At 34.4% G+C, this 24573-nt stretch overlaps 1 protein-coding gene across 2 annotated transcripts in view; it reads right to left on the reverse strand.

Annotated features, from left to right (window-relative positions):
* Window positions 1-479: 479 nt before the first annotated feature.
* SPNS2 (SPNS lysolipid transporter 2, sphingosine-1-phosphate) overlaps window positions 480-24573 on the reverse strand; it is a 154630-nt gene continuing 130536 nt past the window's right edge. Inside the window, exons 10-14 of one of the 2 annotated variants that reach the window (XM_053707496.1) lie at window positions 20172-20270; window positions 16878-17041; window positions 12907-12980; window positions 5064-5110; window positions 480-2105 (exon numbers count right to left, since the gene is read on the reverse strand). In XM_053707496.1, coding sequence (XP_053563471.1) covers window positions 12914-12980; window positions 16878-17041; window positions 20172-20270 — 330 coding nt within the window. In that variant the 3' untranslated portion in view covers window positions 480-2105; window positions 5064-5110; window positions 12907-12913. The remainder of the gene's footprint in view (window positions 2106-5063; window positions 5111-12906; window positions 12981-16877; window positions 17042-20171; window positions 20271-24573) is intronic. The other variant, XM_053707497.1, reaches the window with a different exon arrangement.

The raw sequence follows: 24573 nt of genomic DNA on the forward strand, positions 1-24573 counted from the left end.
CATATATATATATATATATATATATATATATATATATATATATATGTGTGTGTGTGTGTGTATTTGTGTGTGTTTAAAATATTTATTTAATTCCTATGAAAGGGCACTATTTAGAGCTTCTTGTCCCTTTAAGAGAATTCAGCATATGTGTATTGCACATTGTACTTTTTCGGTTGCCTCACAACCTGCTCATGCAAAATACAAATGTTTTACTTGAGACCCCTGTTGTATATCAGTATACATGTGCAAGACATATTTACTCATATTTTTTTTTAACTTGAGGTATTGATATTATTATTTGCTCAAAATATACAACTATGATCTACTGGGGCTGAAATCCTATGGCAAATCAGCATTTTGAGCACATCTGATATTGTTTACTTTTGTATTTTTAAACTGCTTTACTCATGTGATGAGTATAGAGTAAACTTACAACATTGTATTTTTGTTGAATAAATATTATTCTACAATTATAGGGATAGTTTTATGATTGTATTATAAATTATTCAAGCAAATATAACAGAATCTGAAAGTCATTAGAAGCAAACAGCAATTGCTGGGTTTTTTATGTTTATGAAGAGTTCTGTGCGCATTTAAGTCAGTATTAGTATCACTTTGAACAACTTTTACATAACATGTTTTCAGTCAAAAAAAATTGATGTGTAAAAGCAGATGGGTCAGATGCATCACAGACCACTTTGAGTACTATGTCCCTTTAAATAAACTGTTGAGGCAGGTTTAATATTCAATACTGCTAATAAAGTTGTTTTAAATACCACTGTGTAAAGCAAACATGAGGTCAAATGGTGTTTGTGTTCCTTCATACTCATATTTAACAACCAGAAGATATACAGTACATTTTAGTAGCTATGTACACCAATAACATGGAAAGACTAGCCATTTCTTAAAAGGACAGTTAACCTTAAATTTTTCACCCCTTGTTCCCAATGATCCATTTTACCTGCTGGAGTATATTCAATTGTTTACAAATAACACATTTACTTTTATATTGACATTTGAAATAGCTTGCCTGTGGTATCTATACCTACAATGAAAGTTTCTATACTTAAGTATTGGCTCTATAAAAGCTGTGTAAAACATAGCCAGAAGAAATTACACACCCTGTGAGAGGAAAGAGATAAGCAATAAAATGTTAATTTTCATTTGTTCTCTCTAAGTATTGGGCTTTGGTATACAAACAGAGCTAATATAGAGAAGTAAGTTTGTGTACAGAAAGGGATTAAATAAGGAAATCTGATCTCCCTTCCTGCTCAACCCATTTTAACGGTTTTTAGTTTCAAAGAAACCACCCCCAGTTATTTCAAATACAAAATAAACATAAAGAAGCCATTTCTCATACTTTGCAGCTAGTATAACAAGTCACTGGAATCACATTAAGGGAAAAATATTTTTTCAGTACACTATCCCTTTAATCTCTTCACGGTGTCACTGGAAACTTAATTCAATAAATACCCATTATCTGTAGAAACGCTGATGATTTTGGATGACCAAGTATTAAATAGAGCAGATTTGTGTAAAATATATACATATATATCTCTATATAACTATATACACGTTTTTTTCTCTCTTACAAATGTATATACATCTATTATACATATAGAAGCTTCATCTGAAACAAAGAATCCTTCAAAAAAAATAATTAAAAGATTTAACCCTTCAGTGTTTGTGTCCCATACCTTTTCTCCAAAAAGGAAGGGATTAACGGTGAGATTTTCATTTAAATTAACGGCCATTCTTCAGTTTTGTCCAGCGACCACAACTGGCCAACAGCTTTTGTGGAATGGTGCAATTTCAGTAGGTCACTTTACATCATGAAACATATCATTTGCCGCTGGCAGCAAGCACTTCACATATCCGGAGTCACTTTGCATAGTTCAAATCCTTCATTACTTGCTAAAATATGCATGTCCGCATTATGCAAAGGAATTTTAGGGCAGTTTTGATTGGCTGGATATCTCAGGCATTCTGAAACTGTCAGCCACTCATCCAGAATACCATAAATTTGTGAATCTTCTCAGATTGTCTTCTTGTAGGATTGTTTTGAGAGATGACTCCAAAACCTTTGTTATATCCCTTGTACTGACCTGTGAATAGTTAAGACATGTTTAGTATGAGTCCTAGGGAGATTCAATAAAATTAACAACAACATCAAAAAGGATACCAGCAAAATAATAAAAAAAGCATATTCAATAAAGTCAATTATCCACAGCCATATAAGTACTAAACATTTTAAGATATATATTTTTTAGCACTAATGCTAATTACGACATAATGGACGTCACAATTATCATGAATCAGATAGTGCATGCAATTTAAAAAAATACTTTCCAATTTACCCTTTCCTCTCCTTTGTTGAAACATAGCTAATTTCCTTGAGTGCATGCCTAGGTAGACTCTTAAGAGTGTATGTAACATTGTTATAATTATTGTTGCAAACTCATCTGCTGTACAGTGCTGAAGATCTGTGCACATTCCTGAGCATACCTCTGTATGCTTTCATGGAAATCAGCACATGCTATCGGAACCATGAAACTTAAAGGGGCTCTAAACACCTAATGCACCTCACTCTAATTATGAGTGTCACAATTTTGGAATTTAGGTTTCATTGCTGGTATCTCAAAGAGAGTTGCTACACTTGTGCAAACATGTGAGCACTGGAAAGCATTGAAAGCCAGATTTCAACATGGTGACACCCACGACAAGAGGGAGGCAGATAATAAGTTCATACTATGCTTATAAAAAGTATTTTGTTTTAATGTCCCTTTAAAATTTGACTTCTCTGTCCTTTTAATTATATTATTTTAGTAGACTGGGATGCCTTTTTTATGGACCAGTATAATAAAGATGTTACCTTTCATGAGGCTTTAAATAACTGAGAGGTACTTTGATCTAAAGATATCCTTATAATAAAAGCTATCACAATTTGCATGTATTTTGTGTTACAAAAATGTATAACCCAAGTCTCACAATTAAAATCAATAAACCAGTGCTTAATTTTGCACGCTTTCCAACTCAAACTGTTCTAAGCCCAATTAAATTCAAAATCATAGTATGTCTTAGCTGATTATAATAATGTTGTTGCTCCAAAATGCAACTCTCCATCTGACATACTGTAAAAAGCTACGCAAACTCCCTCCCTTTTGTTGGATTGAGTTTTGCTACTTGCGGAGTTCTTAATTGCTGCGGAGACAAACAAAAAGCTCAGCTTCATTTCAATTTTGGCTGCTGTCAGGACTTTTATGTGGTATGAGGTGTGGTGGGGAGCACTGCGGCCTATACACAAGCATTTCTGTGGCTGGCTGCTGTGCAGATAAGAATAGCATTAAGTTGTGTTTGTTTTTTGCTCTGGCTTACTGCCACTCCCTAAAAACTGTCCCCTGAAATTACAACTTGCAAAAGGCTATAATGAAATGCACATTCCTTTCTACTTCATAAAACTGCATTACATCCTTGTGTTCATTTGATGATGTCATTAGATTGTAGTAAATTTGCCAGAACTACATTTAGTAAAAGGAGCCTGCTAATGCAGTATTGCACATATAAACAGGTCCTGCCATAAGACTCACTTTCAGTTTTAAGATATAATAAATTGTATAAACTAAGTGAGGATTTTTTTTTATTGTCACTGTGCATTTGAGATGAGGTAGTGTCTTGTGCAAATTGGTGTAAAGATATAAAGAAAAGCTGGCGATTAAAGTCATTCAGGTACAATGCAATCAGAAAACCTCAGTTGGGGGCATCACTGAGCATCTTTTAAGGGACTGATTATGAAAAGGATACAAGAAATGTTCACCCTGAGGCACTGAATCCAAGATAACAACTAAGTGCTGGCAACAAAGCTAAATGGTGCATGCGTAATACACAGCCTATGTGTAATTACCTACTTAGCTATCAGAGGAGATCAAGGACCAGCCTCACAGAAGTTATACTTAAAAAGGGACATAAAGTTCATTTTAATTATTAATGTACGTATCTGCAACTTAAAAAAAAAAAGTGTGCATACAAAATAAATGTCACATGACTAAATGTATGCATTGAATCAAACAATCTCTGTGCAGGAGTATGCACTTCCAGTTCTTATGAAAGTGCCTTGTTTCATATCCCTGTTTTAAAACACACACTGATATTTTACGTCATTTTATGGGTAACAATCTGCCTTGGGATTTTAATGCTGGGGTATACTATGTTACTGTGTGCAGGCCCATGATTTGTTCTTTGAGTTAAAGGGACAGTCAACACCAGAATTTTTGTTGTTTAAAAAGATAGTTAATCCCTTTATTACCCATTCCCCAGTTTTGCAAAACCAACACTGTTATATTAATACACTTTTTACTTCTGTGACTAACTTGTATCTAAGCATCTTCTGACTGCCCCTAATCACATGACTTTTTTAGTTATTTTCTATTGACTTGCATTTTAGCCAATTAGTGCAGTGTCTGCCACTAGCCACAAGCGTGATCACAATGCTATCTATATGGCCTACATGAGCTTGCTCTCCCCTGCTGTGAAAAGTAAATAAAATAGAGGTAGTCTTTAAGGGCTTAGAAATTATCATATGCACCTTCCTAGTTTTGCTTTCAACTAGAATACCAAGAGAACAAAGCAAAATTGTTGATAAAAGTAAATTGAAAAGTTGTTAAAAATGACATGCCCTATTTGAAAAGTTGAAGGTTTTTTTTGGACTTCACTGTCCCTTTAATGTACCAAAGGCACTACAGGGTTAAAAGTGTAATACCATGGTTTGTTTATTTATTTTTACATTCCTGCATGAAGTTGGTGATGATGCACATGTAATATGTAACATATTATTCTAAAGAAAATAATACATTTAGTATTGAACTAAAGACATTAAAATAGAAGCTTCCCAGAATCTGCTTACTTTTTTTGTCAGGAGTATGCATATTTATATATATATTAATGTATGTATATATATTCCATTTTTATAAATACAATTAGGACAAACTGATGACAGTGCTTTAATATTTTGCATCATTGAGTTTTGTGAATGTCACAAAGTGCCTAATGCCTATGATGACTGTTACCTTATCAGACTTTCACAGAAGCTGGTGGCATCATGAGTTGACTCACCCTAAATAAAGGACACAAACAGAAAATGTCATTTTTAAGAATAGCAAGGGCTATAGATGGAAAATGTCACAGTTTTGTTGTATCTCAGGATAGTTGTACAACATTGCATCTAAATTTGGCAACTCTATTTTCTTTTTTACGGTTTCTTGACAAATCTCTCATTATCTCTGATATAAAGCAATAACATCAAAGTAAAATCAGGAACACAGTTACATATTGTTTCATGTGTATTATACATTGCTAGCGATAACTATGTATACAGTGAATACATGCAGTATTATTACATATTTTGATTTATAAAGATTCTTTTCAGCATTGTCTGCGCATGTGTTTAAACAGAGAAAATTCACAAAAATGTGTCAGATATGAACTAGTTGTTAAGAGACATTATAACTATGCCCCCACATGAACTGAGCAAAGACAAAATTCTTCTGACAGCTGCAAAAACGTATTAGTATATATCAATAGATAATAGCTAATTATAAGTAACCTCTACCCTAAGGCATCACATTGTGTCGGACTGCATAAGAAACATTTTCACATGCTCTAGGTTTTTATGGAAATTGATTTTTTATTTGCATTTTTACACCTGACAACCATAGAAAAATATGTTGATAACAAAGCAACCAATGCATGACAATGCTATATGAAAAGATTTCAGATGCCTTACCGCATCTCCTTTTTCACACCACTATCAACACTACATTATGTGTAACCATGTTTATCATTTTATGTTTCTAACTTGAACTATATCGCTCTTTAACTTAAAAGATCTTTTTGTTGTCCTTCAAACATTTGCATTGAGCGTATCTAGTCAAATAATATATTCAATAGTCCTGTATGGCCAACAGTTGGCAAATATATACCTACAGGTGGTTGAACCTAAATCTCCTTAAAACTGGCTTTGTGTGTTCAAACTTTGTGCCTGTATTTTAATATACATGACCCAGCTGTCTGGTAAATTTGGCTTGTTCCTGGAAGAAGATAGAAGATATCGCCGCTTTGAAGAAGACTTCACCGCCGGACTTCAAGAACCGTGAGTACCTATCTGGGGGTTAGATTTAGGCTTTTTTTTTTTAGATTAGGGTTTTAATGGGGTTTTGAAAAAGAGCTGAATGCCCTTTTAAGGGCAATGCCCATACAAATGCCCCTTTAGGGGCAATGGGTACTTTAGGATTTTTTTAGTGTTAGGTTTTTTATTTTGGTGGGTGGGGGGTTTTACTGTTAGAGGGGGGACTTAGTATTTTTTTTTTATTAGTTCAAAAGAGATTTATTGAAAAATATAAAGACAATACTATATAACATCAAGACAATATGAATTAGTCCTTTACAAGTATGCACTGTCCATATTGCATAGTGTGAGATCCAAGATTTCAGGGAGTCCAAGACTTAGTATTTTTTAAGGTAAAAGAGCTGTTTAAATTAGGGCAATGCCCTACAAAAGGCCCTTTTACGGGCTATTGGTAGTTTAGCGTTAGACAGGGGGGTGTTTTTATTTCGGAGGGGCTTTTTTTTTTTCATAGGGATTAGGTTTAATTTTTTTATTTTTGATAATTTGGTTTATTATTTTATGTAATGTTAGAATTTTTTATTTTTTGTAATCTTAGATTAATTTATTTTTATTTTTAAGTAATGTTAGCTTTCTTAATTGTTTGAAACTTAGTATTTTTTTATTTAGTTAATTGGAGTTAATTTAGGGGGTGTTAGGTTAGGGGGCTTAGTAAGTTAATTAGTTATTTGTGTTGTGTGGGTTTGGTGGTTTAGAGGTTAATAGTTTTATTAAGATTATTGCGTTGTGTGGGTTTTGAGGATTAGGGGTTAATAGATTTATAAGGTTTGTTGCGATGTGGGTTAATGGTGGATTAGGAGTTAATAGTTTTAATAGGGACTTTGCGATGTGGGTGAATGGCGGATTAGGAGTTAATAGTTTTAATAGGTACTTTGCGATGTGGGTTAATGGCAGATTAGGGGTTAATAGTTTTAATACGAACTTTGCGATGTGGATGAATGGCGGATTAGGGGTTAATACATTTATTAGGTAGTTTGCGATGTTGGGGTTGGCGGATTAAGGGCTTAATACTTTTATTAGGTAGATTGCGATGTGGGTGAATGGCGGATTAGGGGTTAATAGTTTAATTAGGCATATTGCGTTGTGGGGGGTTGTCGGTTTAGGGGTTAATACATTTATTATTAGTTGCAAAGTGGGGGGATTGCGGATATAGGGATTTTATGTGTTGGGTTTATTTTTGGGAGGTGTGCTAGACTTTTACGGGAGATTTGACATTTTTTTTTTATTTTCTTTGGTGCTGGCAGTTTCTAATGTGCCGTAAGTCACTGGCGACTCCAGAAATTTGTATTTCCGATCATTTCTGGACATCGCTAGTTTATCCGATTTACGGCAGTTTATGAACTGCCGGCAGGGTTTATGTGGTACCCCGATGTGCGAGGTGAAATTACGGGCGGCGCAGGTTTCAGCAGTTGAGCTGAAGCTTGCGCCACATATGTAATCTCGCCCCTTATGTTGCCCTTTCTTACCCTTAAGGGTGGAATAATTATTCTTTTTTTCCAAGAGCAAACCAGGCAAACAAATGGCAAGAACTTGTGCAGGACTTATTTAAATATATTCTTAATGTCAGTTTTTTTATGCTTATCTAGAGGCCAACATCCAAAAGATTGAGTCCATGAAGAATAAAAACAACCTACAAAAGGACTTGAAAATATTCGCTTGAAGGAATATGAAACAGTGCATTAGTAAAAAGAAATATGCTAAATCAAAATAAACATAAAGAAACAGATTGTGAAACAACAGGAAACAAATTGTTTTCTTGCAAAATGAGCACTTAGAAATTCTCAGTGTAGCCTCTGCCCTCAGAGAAATGAGGGAGCTGAAATGTTGGTAATTTAAGTGACATTCTGCCCTCTTCTGAGCATGGACAAAACTGACTTTCTGTTTCTCTAGTATTCACTGTATTCAAGTGTTGCGCTTTTAAAATTACCGCAATTTTGTTTGAGCAGAATCGTGGTTATTTACATTCCCCATATTTTCTATGGGTAGCGCTGATTGGTAATATACGCTCATATTACAAGTTGAAAGGAAATGCGATCATGCGAATGCAATCGCATTTGCCTCTCAAACTTTATATGCAAACTGAAAGGTCATGTAAGGAGTTCGTCCGGAGGAAACAGTTGCACTAAACTACACTTTGAATCCCTAAACCGCCAGCCCCCCCACATTAAAAACTACCTTTTTACACTTTTATCTCCTAAGCCGCCACCCCCTAACCGCAAAGTAAGCTTTGACACTGTTAACCCCTAAACCGCCACCCCGACCGCAAAGTAAGCTTCTACACTATTAACCCCTAAACTGCCAGCCCACCACATTGCAAAGTCTTCACTACACTATTAACCCCTAAACTGCTAGCCCCCCAATGCAAAATCACCCACTAACATCTAAACTCCTTAACTTAACACCCCCTAAGTTAACCCAAAATAGACTAACTAAGTAGTAATAGTGTAGTGTGGACTATGTGGTGGGCTAAGCGGCAATTTAGGGGTTATTAGAGTAGGGTTTAGCGCATGAGTAGGGTGTTTCTTGTCACTTTTTTTCCATTGACTTCTAAAAGGGAATAGGTTATCGTGTGCGCAATATTGTAATTTCAGTTTTTTGCGCGCATCGGGCTAGCACCAGAGTGATACATTTTCACTTTCTATTCGTAATACCAGTGAAACCCAATGTGCACAGAAAGTCTACTGCTAGCGTAGTTAGAACTCAATCGAAAGCACTCCACTTGTAATCTAGACCACTGAATAGTAAAGCAGTTCATGTTTCTCTAGAAGATTTATGACATCAAGCTAGATTTGCCTTCCTGTAAATACCCCAGCCCCCTTGTAGGGTTGTGGTAGGAAATAATGGACCCTGCACAAATTAAGTTTAAAAAAAGAAATAGAAAGTAAAATAATTTTAAAGTTATGAATTATACATAATAAGTATAAAACCCACCGCTTAGTGCTTTTTTTTAAATACAACAATGAAACAAACTGTTTTATATCCCTTTAAAACCTAGAACCCAACCTTCTGGTTGTGAGTAGCCTAATGAGCAACCAATCAGCAGCCAATAACTCACCAAACACTGACTAACCTCTTGGCAAACTGTAACACACAAACAGGAAAACTTTATAAACAAGTAACACTCTAATTAATATCTTGGCAGGTAGTAACCAATATACAAATGCAGCCCCCCTCCTTGTAACCCCTTTCCTTTAATGTGTTCTGCTGCTACTAATTTAACAGGAAGTGTTTGAGATTAGCATCATGGAACCCTAAGACAGGGCTTGACAAACCCAGGAGCCAAGGAGTCACTGGCTCCTAGAATTTTACCCCTGGCCACTAACTTTTTGGGGTCATTCTCCATAGATTTATATACAAATCCCAATGTCTTTCATCTATAAGTATGTCTGCCTCCTAAATATGTTTACTGGATCCAAATTTCAAACAGATTTGTCAATCCCTGCCATAAGATCCAAAGGTCATAGATTATGCCCATGTGAGAGCAACACTAACGCATAACTCTCATCTCACAGATAACCATAGTACCCCACCCATAGATGCCATAGCTTTTCCTGGCCCTGGGCAAGGCCACTGGGCAATAGGATAGAGGAGGCAATGTCCAAGATCATCCTGGGGGCAGGTGAACATTTTTACAACCCCCAAAATAAGCTTGGTACCCCTCTCTCACCTAAGGATTCAGATGGGTGACTTTTCTGATCTCAACATAAGCCAGTTCCCAAAATTCCTTGAACTTCTGTTGGTAACAGCAGAGACAAGTCTAGGTGTTGTCACTAAAGGAGGAGGAATCACCATACAGGGAGCAGCCATTCTGATGGTGTATTGCAGGCCATGTGGGCAATATGTCAGGTACCAGATTCACATTTCACCATATTTTAAAATAATTGTACATTCTTTCATCTCCTCTCTGGAGTTCAGTGACAACACTAGTCTAACGAGATCCTCTCTAACTATAAAAATCCCTCTAGTACAGCGGTCACCAACCAGTGATCCATGGACCCTTGGTGGTTCACGAGAAGGTGTGGGTGGTCCTTGACACCATCAACCAGGAATTAATCTCCTCTGATGGTGTCACCCCCGTCGCGCCGCAACTCCCTACAGTGCCTGGCTGGACGTCAGTGAAAACCGACGGAGGAGAAGTTAAATCTCCTTATGCACATTGCGTAGTACTGTATTTTTAACTCCTCCCACCCGGCGCACTGCTCAGAGAAAGATGCTTCCATTCTAAAGCCAGCAGAGGTTAGTATAGTCTTGGCTTAAAATAGTGGAATTAAAGTATATAAAAAAAAGAATCTTAAAAAAAATGTTCTCTCTTATATTTCATTTATTTTCTTCCCTTTACCTGTCTCTTTGTAATAGTTTTCCTAATTCCTTCAGATGGACTTACATCACTGTTTGTCTTCCTCCCCTCCATCTTCTTCTTTTTTTTAAATTAAATATGAATTATTATTAATTCTAATAATTTTCCCACGCACAAAGCCATTCCACCTGAATTCCAGTAATTGCCATTCAGCAGATCAGCCATATCCCACCAGTATTATAGTAATTGCCAGTAACATCAGTCGTGGTTAGCTCACATCCATATTGAGAGCTTTCGGATATAAACTTAATTTATGACTCCAATGTCTGTCCATGATCATAAGTAGTTTTGAATAATTCCTAACTTGGGGGAGGTGACTTGGAAGTCTTCTGGTCCTTTTAAATATAATTCTTTTTTCCCACTTTCTGCTTCTCTGTTTAAAGTTTAAAAGTTGGCACTCACCCTTCATCTGTCTTTTGGAAGTATTCTCTCAGTTACGTCATTCAGTTAGTTAATTCCAAACAATAATTCTTAAAAATGTGTAAATATATACATAATGTAAACTTAGCTATGGTTATACTAGTTATGTACAGTATGTGTGTGTGTATAAAAAAAAACATGTTAGCGGTCCACAGGATTCAAAATTGTGAGTTTAGTGGTCCCTGAGGTCCGAAAGGTTGGCGACCCTGCTCTACTCCATAGCATCATGGAGGTATATGCTATTTTTTTGTCAGTCTTTCTATGCACTGGATTTTAGCTTTATTGCTCAGGGACTTCCTTTAGATTGTAAGCCCGCCGATTGTACAGGGTGATCATTACTCACACAACTGTCTGCTCACTCAGGGGTCGATTACAATCCTTTAGAAAAACTAACTGAATGATTTTCAATCGAAAAACACCATTGAACAATACAGTGATTTTTATAGCTAAATCAATTACTACGTTTTTTCTAGGATTGTGATTGACCCCTCAATGGCTAAATCTGAATTTCCATCTTTTCAATAATATAAATATATATATATATATATATATATATAATGCAATCTATGTGATGTTCCAGTGCTCTTCTATACAAGAGTACAAATGTACATAAACACACACAATTCACTTTAGAATTTCAGCGAAAACAATATCTAATTTATTAATCAGCTAATAGCTATGCTATGCACCACATTTACTCCTTTTAAATGCATGTTTATATAGCACTTAGGGAAATATTAGTACTTAGGCGTGTTTGCACCCCCTACATAATTCATGCTTCATTAGATTTATGTTACTTCAATTAATGATTAACTACAAACTAGTTTTCAGCTCCTTTACTTTATCCAGGAACCATTAAGTCACTCTCAAATACTTCTGGTGATAAATTGAGAATACTATGTTGTGTATTGCATTACAGTTAACGCAACAGTCAATGGCATAAATGAAAGCACATTTTGTTTATATATCTGTTATGAAAGAATTAGCCCTTCAGTTAGAAAACCCAAGTTACCTGTAAATGTATAAAAGCACAAAGGAGTGTAAAATAAATGTTGCATAGTCAGGGCCATGTTTTTCATTATTTTACTACAATAAAAACTTGTGAAAAATATCACTGGTTTGTCTACTTGGATGTTTTATGAGAAGCCATATTTACTACCCTATAATTCAGATAGAGCATACAATTTTAAACAACTTTCCAATTTACTTTTATTATCAAATTTGCTTAATTCTCTTGGTTTCCTTTGTTGAAGGAGCAGTAATGCACTACTAGCTGAACACATCAGGTGAGCCAATGGCAAGAGAAATATATGTGCATTCCCTAATCAGCAGCTAGCTCCCAGTAGTGCATTGCTGCTCTTAAGGCTACGAAAAGAACAAAGCAAATTTAGATAATAGAAGTAAATTGGAATTTTGTTTAAAATTGTATGTTCTATATGAATCATGAAAGAAAAATGTTGGGATTTATGTCCCTTTTAATAATGAGACCTACAATGTATTATGCAGTGTTCTCCAGGAATACAAAGGTCACTTCATTTATAAGAAGACAAAAGAGCCTAATCCCTAGGTGGCCACTACTGTAGAGCAGGGGTTTTCAAACCTGTCCTCATGCTTCCCTAACAGGCCAGATTTTCAGGATTACCATGGGTGAGAGCAGGTTAATAAATGTTTACTAATCAGCTGAATATTTTATCTATGCTTCTGTTTAGATATCCTGAAAATCTTGCCTGTTAGAGTGGCTTGAGGACAGGTTTGGAACCCCCTGCTGTAAAGTAACTAACAAGCTATGGAACTATGAGTGCCTTTATTGCATGTTGACTATTCTACAGCCTCTCTCTTAGCTAATGGTGAATAATATATTAATTACACTACACAAGAATGCAGTAGTATCCTTTATATATAAAAACAAAATAACACAAATAAAAAAAAATGAAAATAAAAAGAGACCAACCTAAAAGCTACAAGATGGAAGCTTCTTCTGAGTCACTACAGCTGCCAACAGTGAAGAGATCTGAGCAGGGCTCTCTATTGGAAAGAAAATGCAGCCTTTTTAATTTAGGACACAAGCTCTTGTTAAGTCAAACAGACTATTTTAAGCAAACTCTGTAGGCAAACGAGCGCGAGACAAAAGAGCTCAGGATTCTTTGTTCCTGCTTTTGTCAAGCTGTGGTCATGTTATCTGGGGAGAGTCGGTATTCACAACCGAGATGTTAGCAGACTAGAGCTTCCAGCTGCAGAACTAGAGTCTGTGGCACCTGGAGCAATGAAGAGCTGTGTATTAATAGATACTTCAATGATCAATTAGTCAAGATGATTCAAGCGTGCAAGAGGTGGATGGGGTTTTGTTAAGAGGTTAATAAGATGCTGTTTCATACTGAAAGGTAGTTTGCTTTATGTTTTGATTACTGAAAATAATAAAAAATACTAAATACTAAATAAAAGACTAAGTTTTACTACCTTTTTTTGCTTCAACAGACTTCCATGGGTAATAACCACCCTTTTATTCTAAGCAAACAAAGCAAATCTAAACAATTATGACTATTGTACAAGCACTAGTAGATATGTAACATTAGTAATAGAAGACACACACAAGCTGTATAGGAGGACAAACATAACAAACCAAGGTAAGTGCATTAGTAGAAGGTTGTATGGCTCACACCGATGTGACAATAAACATACCTAGGTACATGAAGCTGTTTCCTCACACTTACATATCACTGTATTCCTCACACTTACATATCACTGTATTCCTCACACTTACATATCACTGTATTCCTTACACTTACATATCACTGTATTCCTCACACTTACATATCACTGTATTCCTCACACTTACATATTTTTGTATTCCTCACACTTACATATCACTGTATTCCTCACACTTACATATCACTGTGTTCCTCACACTTACATATCACTGTTTTCCTCACACTTACATATCACTGTATTCCTCACACTTACATATCACTGTGTTCCTCACACTTACATATCACTGTTTTCCTCACACTTACATATCACGGTATTCCTCACACTTACATATTTTTGTATTCCTCACACTTACATATCACTGTATTCCTCACACTTACATATCACTGTGTTCCTCACACTTACATATCACTGTTTTCCTCACACTTACATATCACTGTATTCCTCACACTTACATATCACTGTATTCCTCACACCTACATATCACTGTTTTCCTCACACTTACATATCACTGTATTCCTCACACTTACATATCACTGTATTCCTCACACTTACATATCACTGTATTCCTCACACCTACATATCACTGTATTCCTCACACTTATATATCACTGTGTTCCTCAAACTTACATATCACTGTATTCCTCACACTTACATATCACTTCACTATATTCCTCACACTTACATATCACTGTATTCCTCACACTTGCATATCACTGTATTCCTCACACTTACATATCACTTCACTATATTCCTCACACTTAAATATCACTGTATTCCTCACACTTACATATCACTGTATTCCTCACACTAACATATCACTGTATTCCTCACACTTACATATTTTTGTATTCCTCACACTTACATATCACTGTATTCCTCACACTTACATATCACTGTGTTCCTCACACTTACATATCACTGTTCCTCACACTTACATATCACTGTATTCCTCACACTTACATATCACTGTATTCCTCACACTTACATATCACTGTTTTCCTCACACTTACATATCACTGTATTCCTCACACTTACATATCACTGTATTCCTTACACTTACATATCACTGTATTCCTCACACCTACATATCACTGTATTCCTCACACTTACATATCACTTCACTATATTCCTCACACTTACATATCACTGTATTCCTCACACTTGCATATCACTGTATTCCTCACACTTACATATCACTGTATTCCTCACACTTACATATCACTGTATTCCTCACACTTACATATCACTGTGTTCTTCACACTTACATATCACTGTATTCCTCACAATTACATATCACTGTATTCCTCACACTAACATATCACTGTATTCCTCCCACATATCGCTGTATTCTTCACACTTACATATCACTATTTCTCACAATTACATATCACTGTATTACTCACACTAACATATCACTGTATTCCTCACACTTACATATCACTGTGTTCCTCACACTTACATATCACTGTATTCCTCACACTTACATATCACTATGCTTCTTACACTTACATATCACTGTATTCCTCACACTTACATATCACTGTATTCATCACACTTACATATCACTGTGTTCCTCACACTTACATATCACTGTATTCATCACACTTAATATCACACTTACATATCACTGTACTCCTCACATTTGCATATCACTGTGTTCCTCACACTTACATATCACTATATTCCTCACACTTACATATCACTGTGTTCCTCACACTTACATATCACTGTATTCCTCACACTTACATATTACACTTGCATATCACTGTCCACTTACATATCACTGTATTCCTTTCACTTACATATCACTGTATTCCTTTCACTTACATATCACTGTATTCCTTTCACTTACATATCACTGTTTTCCTCACACTTACATATCACTGTGTTCCTCACACTTACATATCACTGTATTCCTCACACTTACATATCACTATATTCCTCACACTTACATATCACTATATTCCTCACACTTACATATCATTGTGTTCCTCACACTTACATATCACTGTATTCCTCACACTTACATATCACTGTATTCCTCACACTTAAATATCACTGTATTCCTCACACTTACATATCACTGTGTTCCTCACACTTACATATCACTGTATTCCTTACACTTACATATCACTGTGTTCCTCACACTTACATATCACTAATATTTCTGTTGGATGGAGAGGCTGGAAATAAGTAGGTCTTCTTGTAAGAAAACCTTATAGACCTGGTTCTACAAAATGATCTTAGGCTTGACAGTGTTGTATAATTCTGTAATATCTGCAAATCTCCAAACTACGATTGATAAAGGTCACCTATTTACTTCCCTTGTGTATATAATTAGTGGAGAAGCTATATGACTAAGCGGCAGTTTAAGTTACTATGATAGCAATTATGTTTAAAGGGACAGTGTACTGCAAATTTGTCTTAACTTTAATGTATTCTCAACTATCCATTTTTCCTGCTGGAGTGCATGACATTGTTTACAGAGAGTTCCTTTACCTTGGGTTTGTCATTTTAAATAGCTGGTTTTGCCTGTATTATCCCCACTTATTTTGCACCTTTTAATATTTTTCATGGAAAAGCTAGGTAAACAAGAATGTTAAAAAAATGTTTCCAGTGGGGAAATGGACAGAGAAATACAAAAATGTGCATTTTCCATTGTTCTCTCTAAATTTTGGTCTCACTCAGATCTATGATAAGGAGGATTTTGTATAGATATAGACAGATAGGCTAATAAGGTCAGCTTATCATGCAAGCTCAGCCCATTTCATTGGGTAGTGGTTTTAATTAACAGAATAAACTATTTCATATACAAAAATAAATTAAAATGAGCGATTTCACATACATGTTATACTATACTCTGCAGCTGGCATAACAAGTCATTGCAAATACATTAAGAGGAAAACAATTGTACAGTACACTGTTCATTTAAGAATGTTAATTAATGTGGGTAAGATATTACTGTTAGCAAAACGCATGTTGGTGAAATTATTTTTAAAATGGAAAAACAAACACAATGAATATCACAACTCATGTGACTGTTATGCAAGTCAATGTTGAATGAGAATACAATTACACATCTGACCCCAAGACAGGACCATAAAATGATTTTCTACAACAATGCAATGCAGTTCCATACAGAGGACTCTACACAAACACAGATTATTTATAGTAATTTTTTTCAATAAGGTAACAAATATTTATGTCACTTACTGCTGGTCAGCTTTTTCACGGTCCTCTAAGAAAAAAAGTGCTGTGGCCAAGAAAAACATCCCTCCCAGAACTACAACAAAAGGGCAGAGCATGAGTGCATAACCAAGGCTCAGGAATTCCCAGAGAGGAGACTCAGTGGTGCTTTGCTGGATGAGGTCAGAAATCTGTAAGGAAAACAGAGAGACTTACGCAATGCTCGTCTCAAGTGGCACTGAGAACAATGAAAATACTAACTGTATGATAAACATATGCAAGACAATACTTTCACAGGTGTAGAGTCATTTTCATCTTAAAGTCTTAACTTTTGATTATGCTGCAAATATCCTCCTGCACCCTTTCTATTTTATGGAGCAGGAATAGTAAAATGAATATTGTTTCTGACTACTTTGAAATGGCTGCCAAGCTCGGCCCAGCGATGACATCAGGATCTGGGCTGTATCTATGCACTCTGCTGAATAGCATTGTCTGTTGAATCCAATTAGTAAGTCTTTTGTAACTAGTGAAGCCATTAATGCAGGCCGGATTGTGATGTCATCAGTGGGCGCAGCTTGGCAGCCATTTCAAAGTGACCAGAAACAATATTCATTTTAAAATAACTTTATCGTTCCTGCTGCATGATATAGAAAGGGGTGCATTAGGCCATTTGCAGCTTGATCTAAGATGAGACTTTAAGATGACTACGATGTAGACTGTCCCTTTAAACTTCATCATCAGAGTAAGATGTGGAAACTGTACTGATATTTATTTATTTATACATACCTATAAATATATAAACATGCTGCACTCTCAAACAGGTCAGATTTGTATTTGTTATTTTGTTTAAAAAGGTAGTGTTAAAATATATTGACTTTTATTAATTACATACAACTAAATCTTGCAACACAAAAAAAAAACACAAAAAAGTATTGTTTTGCTATTCCTAAACATTGGAGCAGTTCTGCAATGAGTCCTGGGAGTTTGTTGAATTAGCATAATGTAACTAACTGTGAAATGGCCCTGTGGCATTTAGATGTAATGTGCAAGTAGAGATGCTAAGAAGCTTAGGGACCATTTCTATTTATACTCTAGTAGTAAAGTGAGCTTTTCACTTCATAGATATTGAAGAAAAAAATGTGCATACATTCTTGGGTACTCACATTAACTTTAGAGTAATTAAACACTAAGGGAAGTTTAATGATCCACAGTTGTTTCTGCACGGCCCAGACCGTTTCTAACAGCTTTTTCAGGTTTATTTTAATATGTTCGTTGTGTACAAATTCTTAACTGACCATAGTCACTTGGAAGCTAACGATGAACTATGCGCCCTAAATAAAAAACATTTCACTTGAACACAGACACCACTCAAAGTGAAAAACTTCACATAGAAGAAAAAATAAATATTTTTTTTTAACTATATATTTCTATATATATATATGATTATTTTTTTTGTAAAATACATATCTATCTATATATATATATATATATATATATATATATATATATATATATATACACGTGTGTGTGCATATATATATATATATATATATATATATTTATTTAAAAATACAAAGAACATTTTCTACTATGTGAAGAAAATTTAAACATTATATACACAGTAAAAAACATTTAAAATTAAAGGGACATTAAACCCAAATTTTTTCTTTCATGATTAAGACAGAGAATACAATTTTAAACAAAATTTCAATTTACTTCTATTATCTAATTTGTTTCAATATTTAGATATCCTTTGTTAAAGAAATAGCAATGCACATGGGTGAGCCAATCACATGAGGCAAATAGGTGCAGCCACCAATCAGAATCTACTAAGCCTATCTAGATATGCTTTTCAGGAAGGAATATCAAGAGAATGAAGTAAATTAGATAACAGAAGCATATTAGAAAGTTGTTTAAAATAGTATTCTCTATCTGAATCATGAAAGAGAAAATGTGGGTTTAATGTCCCTTTAATTATAGATTAATTTTTAAGGTTTTAAGGTATATAAGGTATTTATATGCATATATAAATATATAAATACACATATATACACACACATATACATATTTATAAAACAATATAGCCCTTTCCATTCAAACACTTTGCCATATACCTTTTAACGCATGCATTAATCATTTTTATCAGATAGTGTATATATAGTGTAAGTAATACTTTATTTTAATGTATTTATGTTATGTTCAGTACACAGTTTTTTCTACCCCTTACACTAGGTCTTTAGTCGTGCAAACCTCGCTTGTGCAAATTTAGTTTGTGCTCGAGAGAATGCTTTTACTTTCAACTTGTAATATGCTCTTCAATTAGTACGTTCGCGATACTTGTTGTAATCTAGCCCAATGTGTTTTAACGCGTATAAAGTATTCAAGGGCATAGTTAAAGTTCCACTTGTGCAAAGGCTTTCAACTCCTGAGCAGTACATAGCAATTGATTGGCTGACTGGCCATGTCCCCTTAGCAGAGGTTAAAAAAACTTGCTAATCCAAAAATGAAATGCTCTAACAATTTTTGCATAAGAATGTCCGTTAAAGCTTTTTAATTTTTTTATTTACCTCAAGTAAGAGTTCTTCATATTTATAAAGTGTTAATAATTTTCTTTCTTATAATTATTATACTTATTTATGAAATGCAAATATAATCCACAGATCAATACAATACGCACATTGATTACAATATAATGTATTACACAATAAAGTTTTATGAATGGAGTGAGGGGTTGCCATCCGGCCATACAATTTTAGTCACTTCCCACCAAACCAACCATTTTCTGCCAAGGTAACAACGCTTTACAACACTGATGAAATTATGGGATCAATGTGCAACAAAGTGACGGTGCTGTACACAAATTATGAGTTTTACTATAAATTAAATGTATGCCAGTCTTTTTGACAGCAATAATATTTTGTGTGATGGCTGAAGCTTTAATAGTCCTTTGGTGAAATTGTAACATCTTTACTGTTACAGAGGTCTGCAACACAATGTATAGCAATGTGTTATATTGCTCTTTGACATCCAAGGAATTAAGCAATTATTTGGTCATGGAGCAGGTCAATAAAGAATAAATATATCAGCCATAAGCTAATGATTATGATGTCATACAATATTGAATGGGATGTTTGTAGTCCTTGCCAAAATAAAAATAATAATTTAAAGAGCTAGGGGAGGCTGCACAGTAAACATTCAACCTCAACTAATGAGTAGTACATTTCCAGTAGGCAATACCTTGTAAAATTAGCAACACACACAATGAGTACAGACACAGACAACCATTAAACAAATGTTTTCATGGGAATATGGAATACTTACAAATCCAATCAAGTATGGGCTACCAGCATCTCCAAGAAGATGTGAAGTAAAGCTTTGCAAAGCGACTGCAGTTGCTCTACGTGTTGGTATGACCACATACTGTGACATACAAAGGGAGACAATAAACCAACAAATAATAATGTTAGTATTTGACCCTGAGACAGTCCTCTCTTAGAAATATACATCAAATTGAGAGTATTACCTTATTTATGATATTATCAGAAGAATGTATGGTTTTACATGGATTTCAGAACTTTTCTAGAGACTTTAGCTAAGCAAGATAACATACTTATGAAAGGTTATTTCGATTGTGCAATGGAAAAATAAAAATCATGGTTTATCTAGGATATACATTTAAGACAACATATTAATGATTTGTCATAGACTTATGTTTTAAATACTATTTATAGGGATATAACAGTGTAAACTTTAAATACTATATTTCTTTTTTTACTATTTGTTAAACCACTGTAAAAGGACACAGCTGGTGAGTAAATCAGGGCAGGTACACTTAGGTATCAACCAATCACCGGGCTGTACAGAAATGCAACAATAATGCACTGTTTTTGTGAATTTAACCAGGTGATTAACATAGATTAACATCTAAAAAATAAAATGTTCCAATGTAACAGTAGTTTTCATAGCATAGTGCTGCAAATATACAGTACATATTGCCACTATCTATGAGATTTTAGTTATACAACTTGGTATTAACAATTTATGAAATTAAAGAAAACATTGCCATTGTTCATAGGCAACATTTAATCCAGTGTGTCTGGTCTCGGAGACTACGGAAAATAACTTTTGTAAGTATTGAAAAGCATATTTCAAATTAACATTGGCATTAATTAATTATGGTGTGTCTATTTTTTGTAAACTGTGTTGAAGGAAAGTATATTTTTTTACTTCCAGAAATTATTAAGCAAGTCCATAGAGAACATATCAACCAAAACCATCATGTAAGACACTTCCTGTTTAGAGGAAACCAGTGAGTGCAACAGTCCTGTGTTTACTTTAACAAGTTCAGTAGGAAATTCCTACTGTTTCAGCAGATGATTATCATGATTATTTCATTCCACACCAAGACATAAACATGAAGAAGGACATTCCTCTCATAAAGCTGGAAGTGCAGGACACAATAGGTCATAATGGGCCTTGTTGATTTGAGAGGCTCCAGGAATTCTGACTCAAATGGTCAGAATGAAACATAGTGCAAGTGAAGTATTAATTCCATAATGTGCTTTCTTCTAACAAAGGACACACATTAATTTAAGGGTTACAGCACTATTAGTATACGATTAACATTTATTCCCAGTGACTGTATGACGTCTGTGCAGCAGTCAATCATATTAGGTCCCTGGAATATGTTTAAACAGTTCATATTGGTTGTGGGCAAAATGGCTGTGAGGAAAAATCTATAAAATAAATCTTTAATTTTCTAGTTGCGCAATTTTGTGATTGAAGACTACAGTAGCACTTATTTTTGAGAGGTCAAATAGTTACATAACTTCAGTGGGTTTATGTCCCATTAAATATAGACATTACTAAATGTTACACTAAATAGCGATGGCACAGACTTTTACTATAATTTGATTATAAACTCCCTTCTAATATTCAGTCTATACCGATGCAACATAAAGTGATTTTTCATTTAATATTTACATTTTATTTTGTTTTACTCCTTTAATAATATAAGAAAGAGAACAGGATATAAAATATGCAAAAAAGAAAAAGAAGGGAAAAAAGGGACAATTCCACCAACCCTTGTCCGAAACTAATTTCTTGTTTCATATTTGTACTGGTATCTAGTCTTAAACATATCCAGGGACCATAAATAACAGATATTTTTTTATTTACTTTTATGAAACACATAAAAACACAATTTAAAAGCAATATTGCATAATTACAACAAGCATAAGAGACACAATTAGCAATATCTCCTTGCTATATCACTGTATCCTCTCTAAGAACACAATTTCAACTTCAGCATATTGTACAGAATTATACATTTATAATGTGTTTTATTATTTGATGTTTAATCTACATTAAAATATTTCATTATTTTCTTTCTTTTTTTTTTACCAAAGTGATCAAATTAAAATGTAATAGTGGAAGAACAAGAAACAAATTAAAATCAACCCCTTGAATCAATAAATGATCTGAAAACATTTTTAATAGCTTCAAATTTGTGCATCAACCCTTAGCATGGCTGCCCAAGGTATATATATAAAAAAAGAAGCAAATAAATATTGTTTTCACATGGCATTTTGTCTATCTCGATAATGCCATCCAGATTATCACCACTTTGGGCACATGCCCTCAAAATGTTATCCACACCCTGGTTAGAGCAAGAGCAAAAACAGTGAATTGTTTAATGTTCTACCATTAAAATGTTTCTATAGAATAAAATGTCAACATTCCATTATCAAATATTAATACTTCTGTTCTTATTTGTCTATCTAAACAGATTCTAAGGCAGGGGAGTTGTGTTTGCTCAGACAATTTAGCGATATACTTATGAAGCAGCATAAAGTATTGTATTTATTCATACAAAACTTATCATACATTATTTGTATAGACTACATTGATAATAAATAAAAGCCACTTTAAGTATAAATATGAAACATTAGTTTGATAAAGATTTACCAGTAATAAAAAATAAATAATAACATAACACGGAAATATTTTCTGTAGGACTAGTACACACTTTAAGCAGTAAACATCTTGAGTTTTTTTAAATAAAAGGTACATTGTACTATCATTATATATTTTGCGGTTTCATGTAATTTAGTTCTTAAAATGGTGGCTTTTCTAATTCTCAGAACTGAAAAACCACACTACAGACTTCTTGAGGCTAGCCCTGCCACATATACTCTCTGTCTTTAACAGATAACAACTGAAAACACTACACTGTATACTAACATTATGACCTGCAGTCATGGTGTCCGCAGATTTTATCCTAGATTGGCACCTCCAAATAAGGCAAGTGGTGGGCAGAATTTGCCTGCTGAAAAACAATTGCAGCAATCAAGTTTCTAATTTGTTTTAAACATGTTCAGACTTGGCTGATATGTTATTCTATAACAAAACAACAAACATGTCTGGTGATTATAATGTGTTTACTGTCCCTTTAAATTAATTTTCATGCAAGATCTTCCCTACCCAAAAAGAAAATATTTTATATGCTTAATTATCTTTAGCCACACCTTTCCTTGTGAACCAATCTGTTCTTAAATTTAAAAAAAAAAAAAAAAAAATTACACAGTAAAACTTTCAAGTTTACAGAGCAATAAGTTCTAAAAAGCTTCTTAAGACAGATGATTAAGTCTCTCCATAATTATACTTTACAAAAAAACGTGATTCCAAAAAGACAAATGAATGCGGTTATAGCAGCACAGAAAAAAAAACTTTATTGAATGCTATGTTAGAACATATTTTGCTGATTCTGCTGATGTAGCAAAAATGTAAAAAAATAATTTTATTAAGCAAAACACTTTGCTAAATGTAGATTTATTAGCAAGTCTGACCTATTACTGGGCTAATTGTACTAATGTTTTTTTAAAGCTCTAAAGACTTCTGTCTATCTAGTTCCTATGTATTATTGAGCAACAACTAAAGGACTGAGACTGGTTCAGGGACAGTAAAGTCAAAATTCATATTTTATAATTCAGATAGAATATGCAATTTTAAACAAGGTTCCAATTGGGTTCTATTATTAAATTTGCTTAGTTGGTATCCTTTGTTGAAGAGCATACCTAGGTAGGCTCAGAAGCAGCAAAGCACTACCGGGAGCTAGCTGCTGATAGGTAACTGTACATATAAGCCTCTTGTTACTGTTTCACCAGATGTGTTCAACTAACAACCAGCTCCTAAATGTACAGTTAAACAAAGGATTCCAAGGGAACAAAGCAAAGTTGATAATAGAAGTACATTGGAAAGTTGCATAAAATGGTAAGTTCTATCTGAATCATGAGTGTTTCATTTTGGCTTTTTTGTCCCTTTAAGTGAAAGGCTGCATAGTGTACCATAGGGAATGGAGAGATTGCTAGTGAATCTACAGCACTGCTTGATTTGCATTATGGTATATGGCAGATTGCAGATGGAACAATTCTGACTGCTGCTGCTGCTTTTAGACAGGGGTTTAAGAAAGTGTTAGCATTCAAGTTAAGGTTAATCTATGGTTGTGGATAGAGTTTAGGACAAGGGCTAACTTTGGGTTTGGGTTAGGGTCAACATCCCAGTCTCAATATTTCGCCAACCTGCATGGGGTTTATTACAGGAAATGTGTAGAGTCTGATGGGGCAAAAGGTATCAGAAGAAATGCCTGGAATCTGTCTAGGGATACTGGGGGTGCATTTGTCTTCCTATTTCTTCATTACCAAAGAATAATCAAAGTTAAAGA

This window comes from Bombina bombina, chromosome 3 (genome assembly GCF_027579735.1).
Source record: "Bombina bombina isolate aBomBom1 chromosome 3, aBomBom1.pri, whole genome shotgun sequence".
Lineage (NCBI taxonomy): Eukaryota > Metazoa > Chordata > Amphibia > Anura > Bombinatoridae > Bombina > Bombina bombina.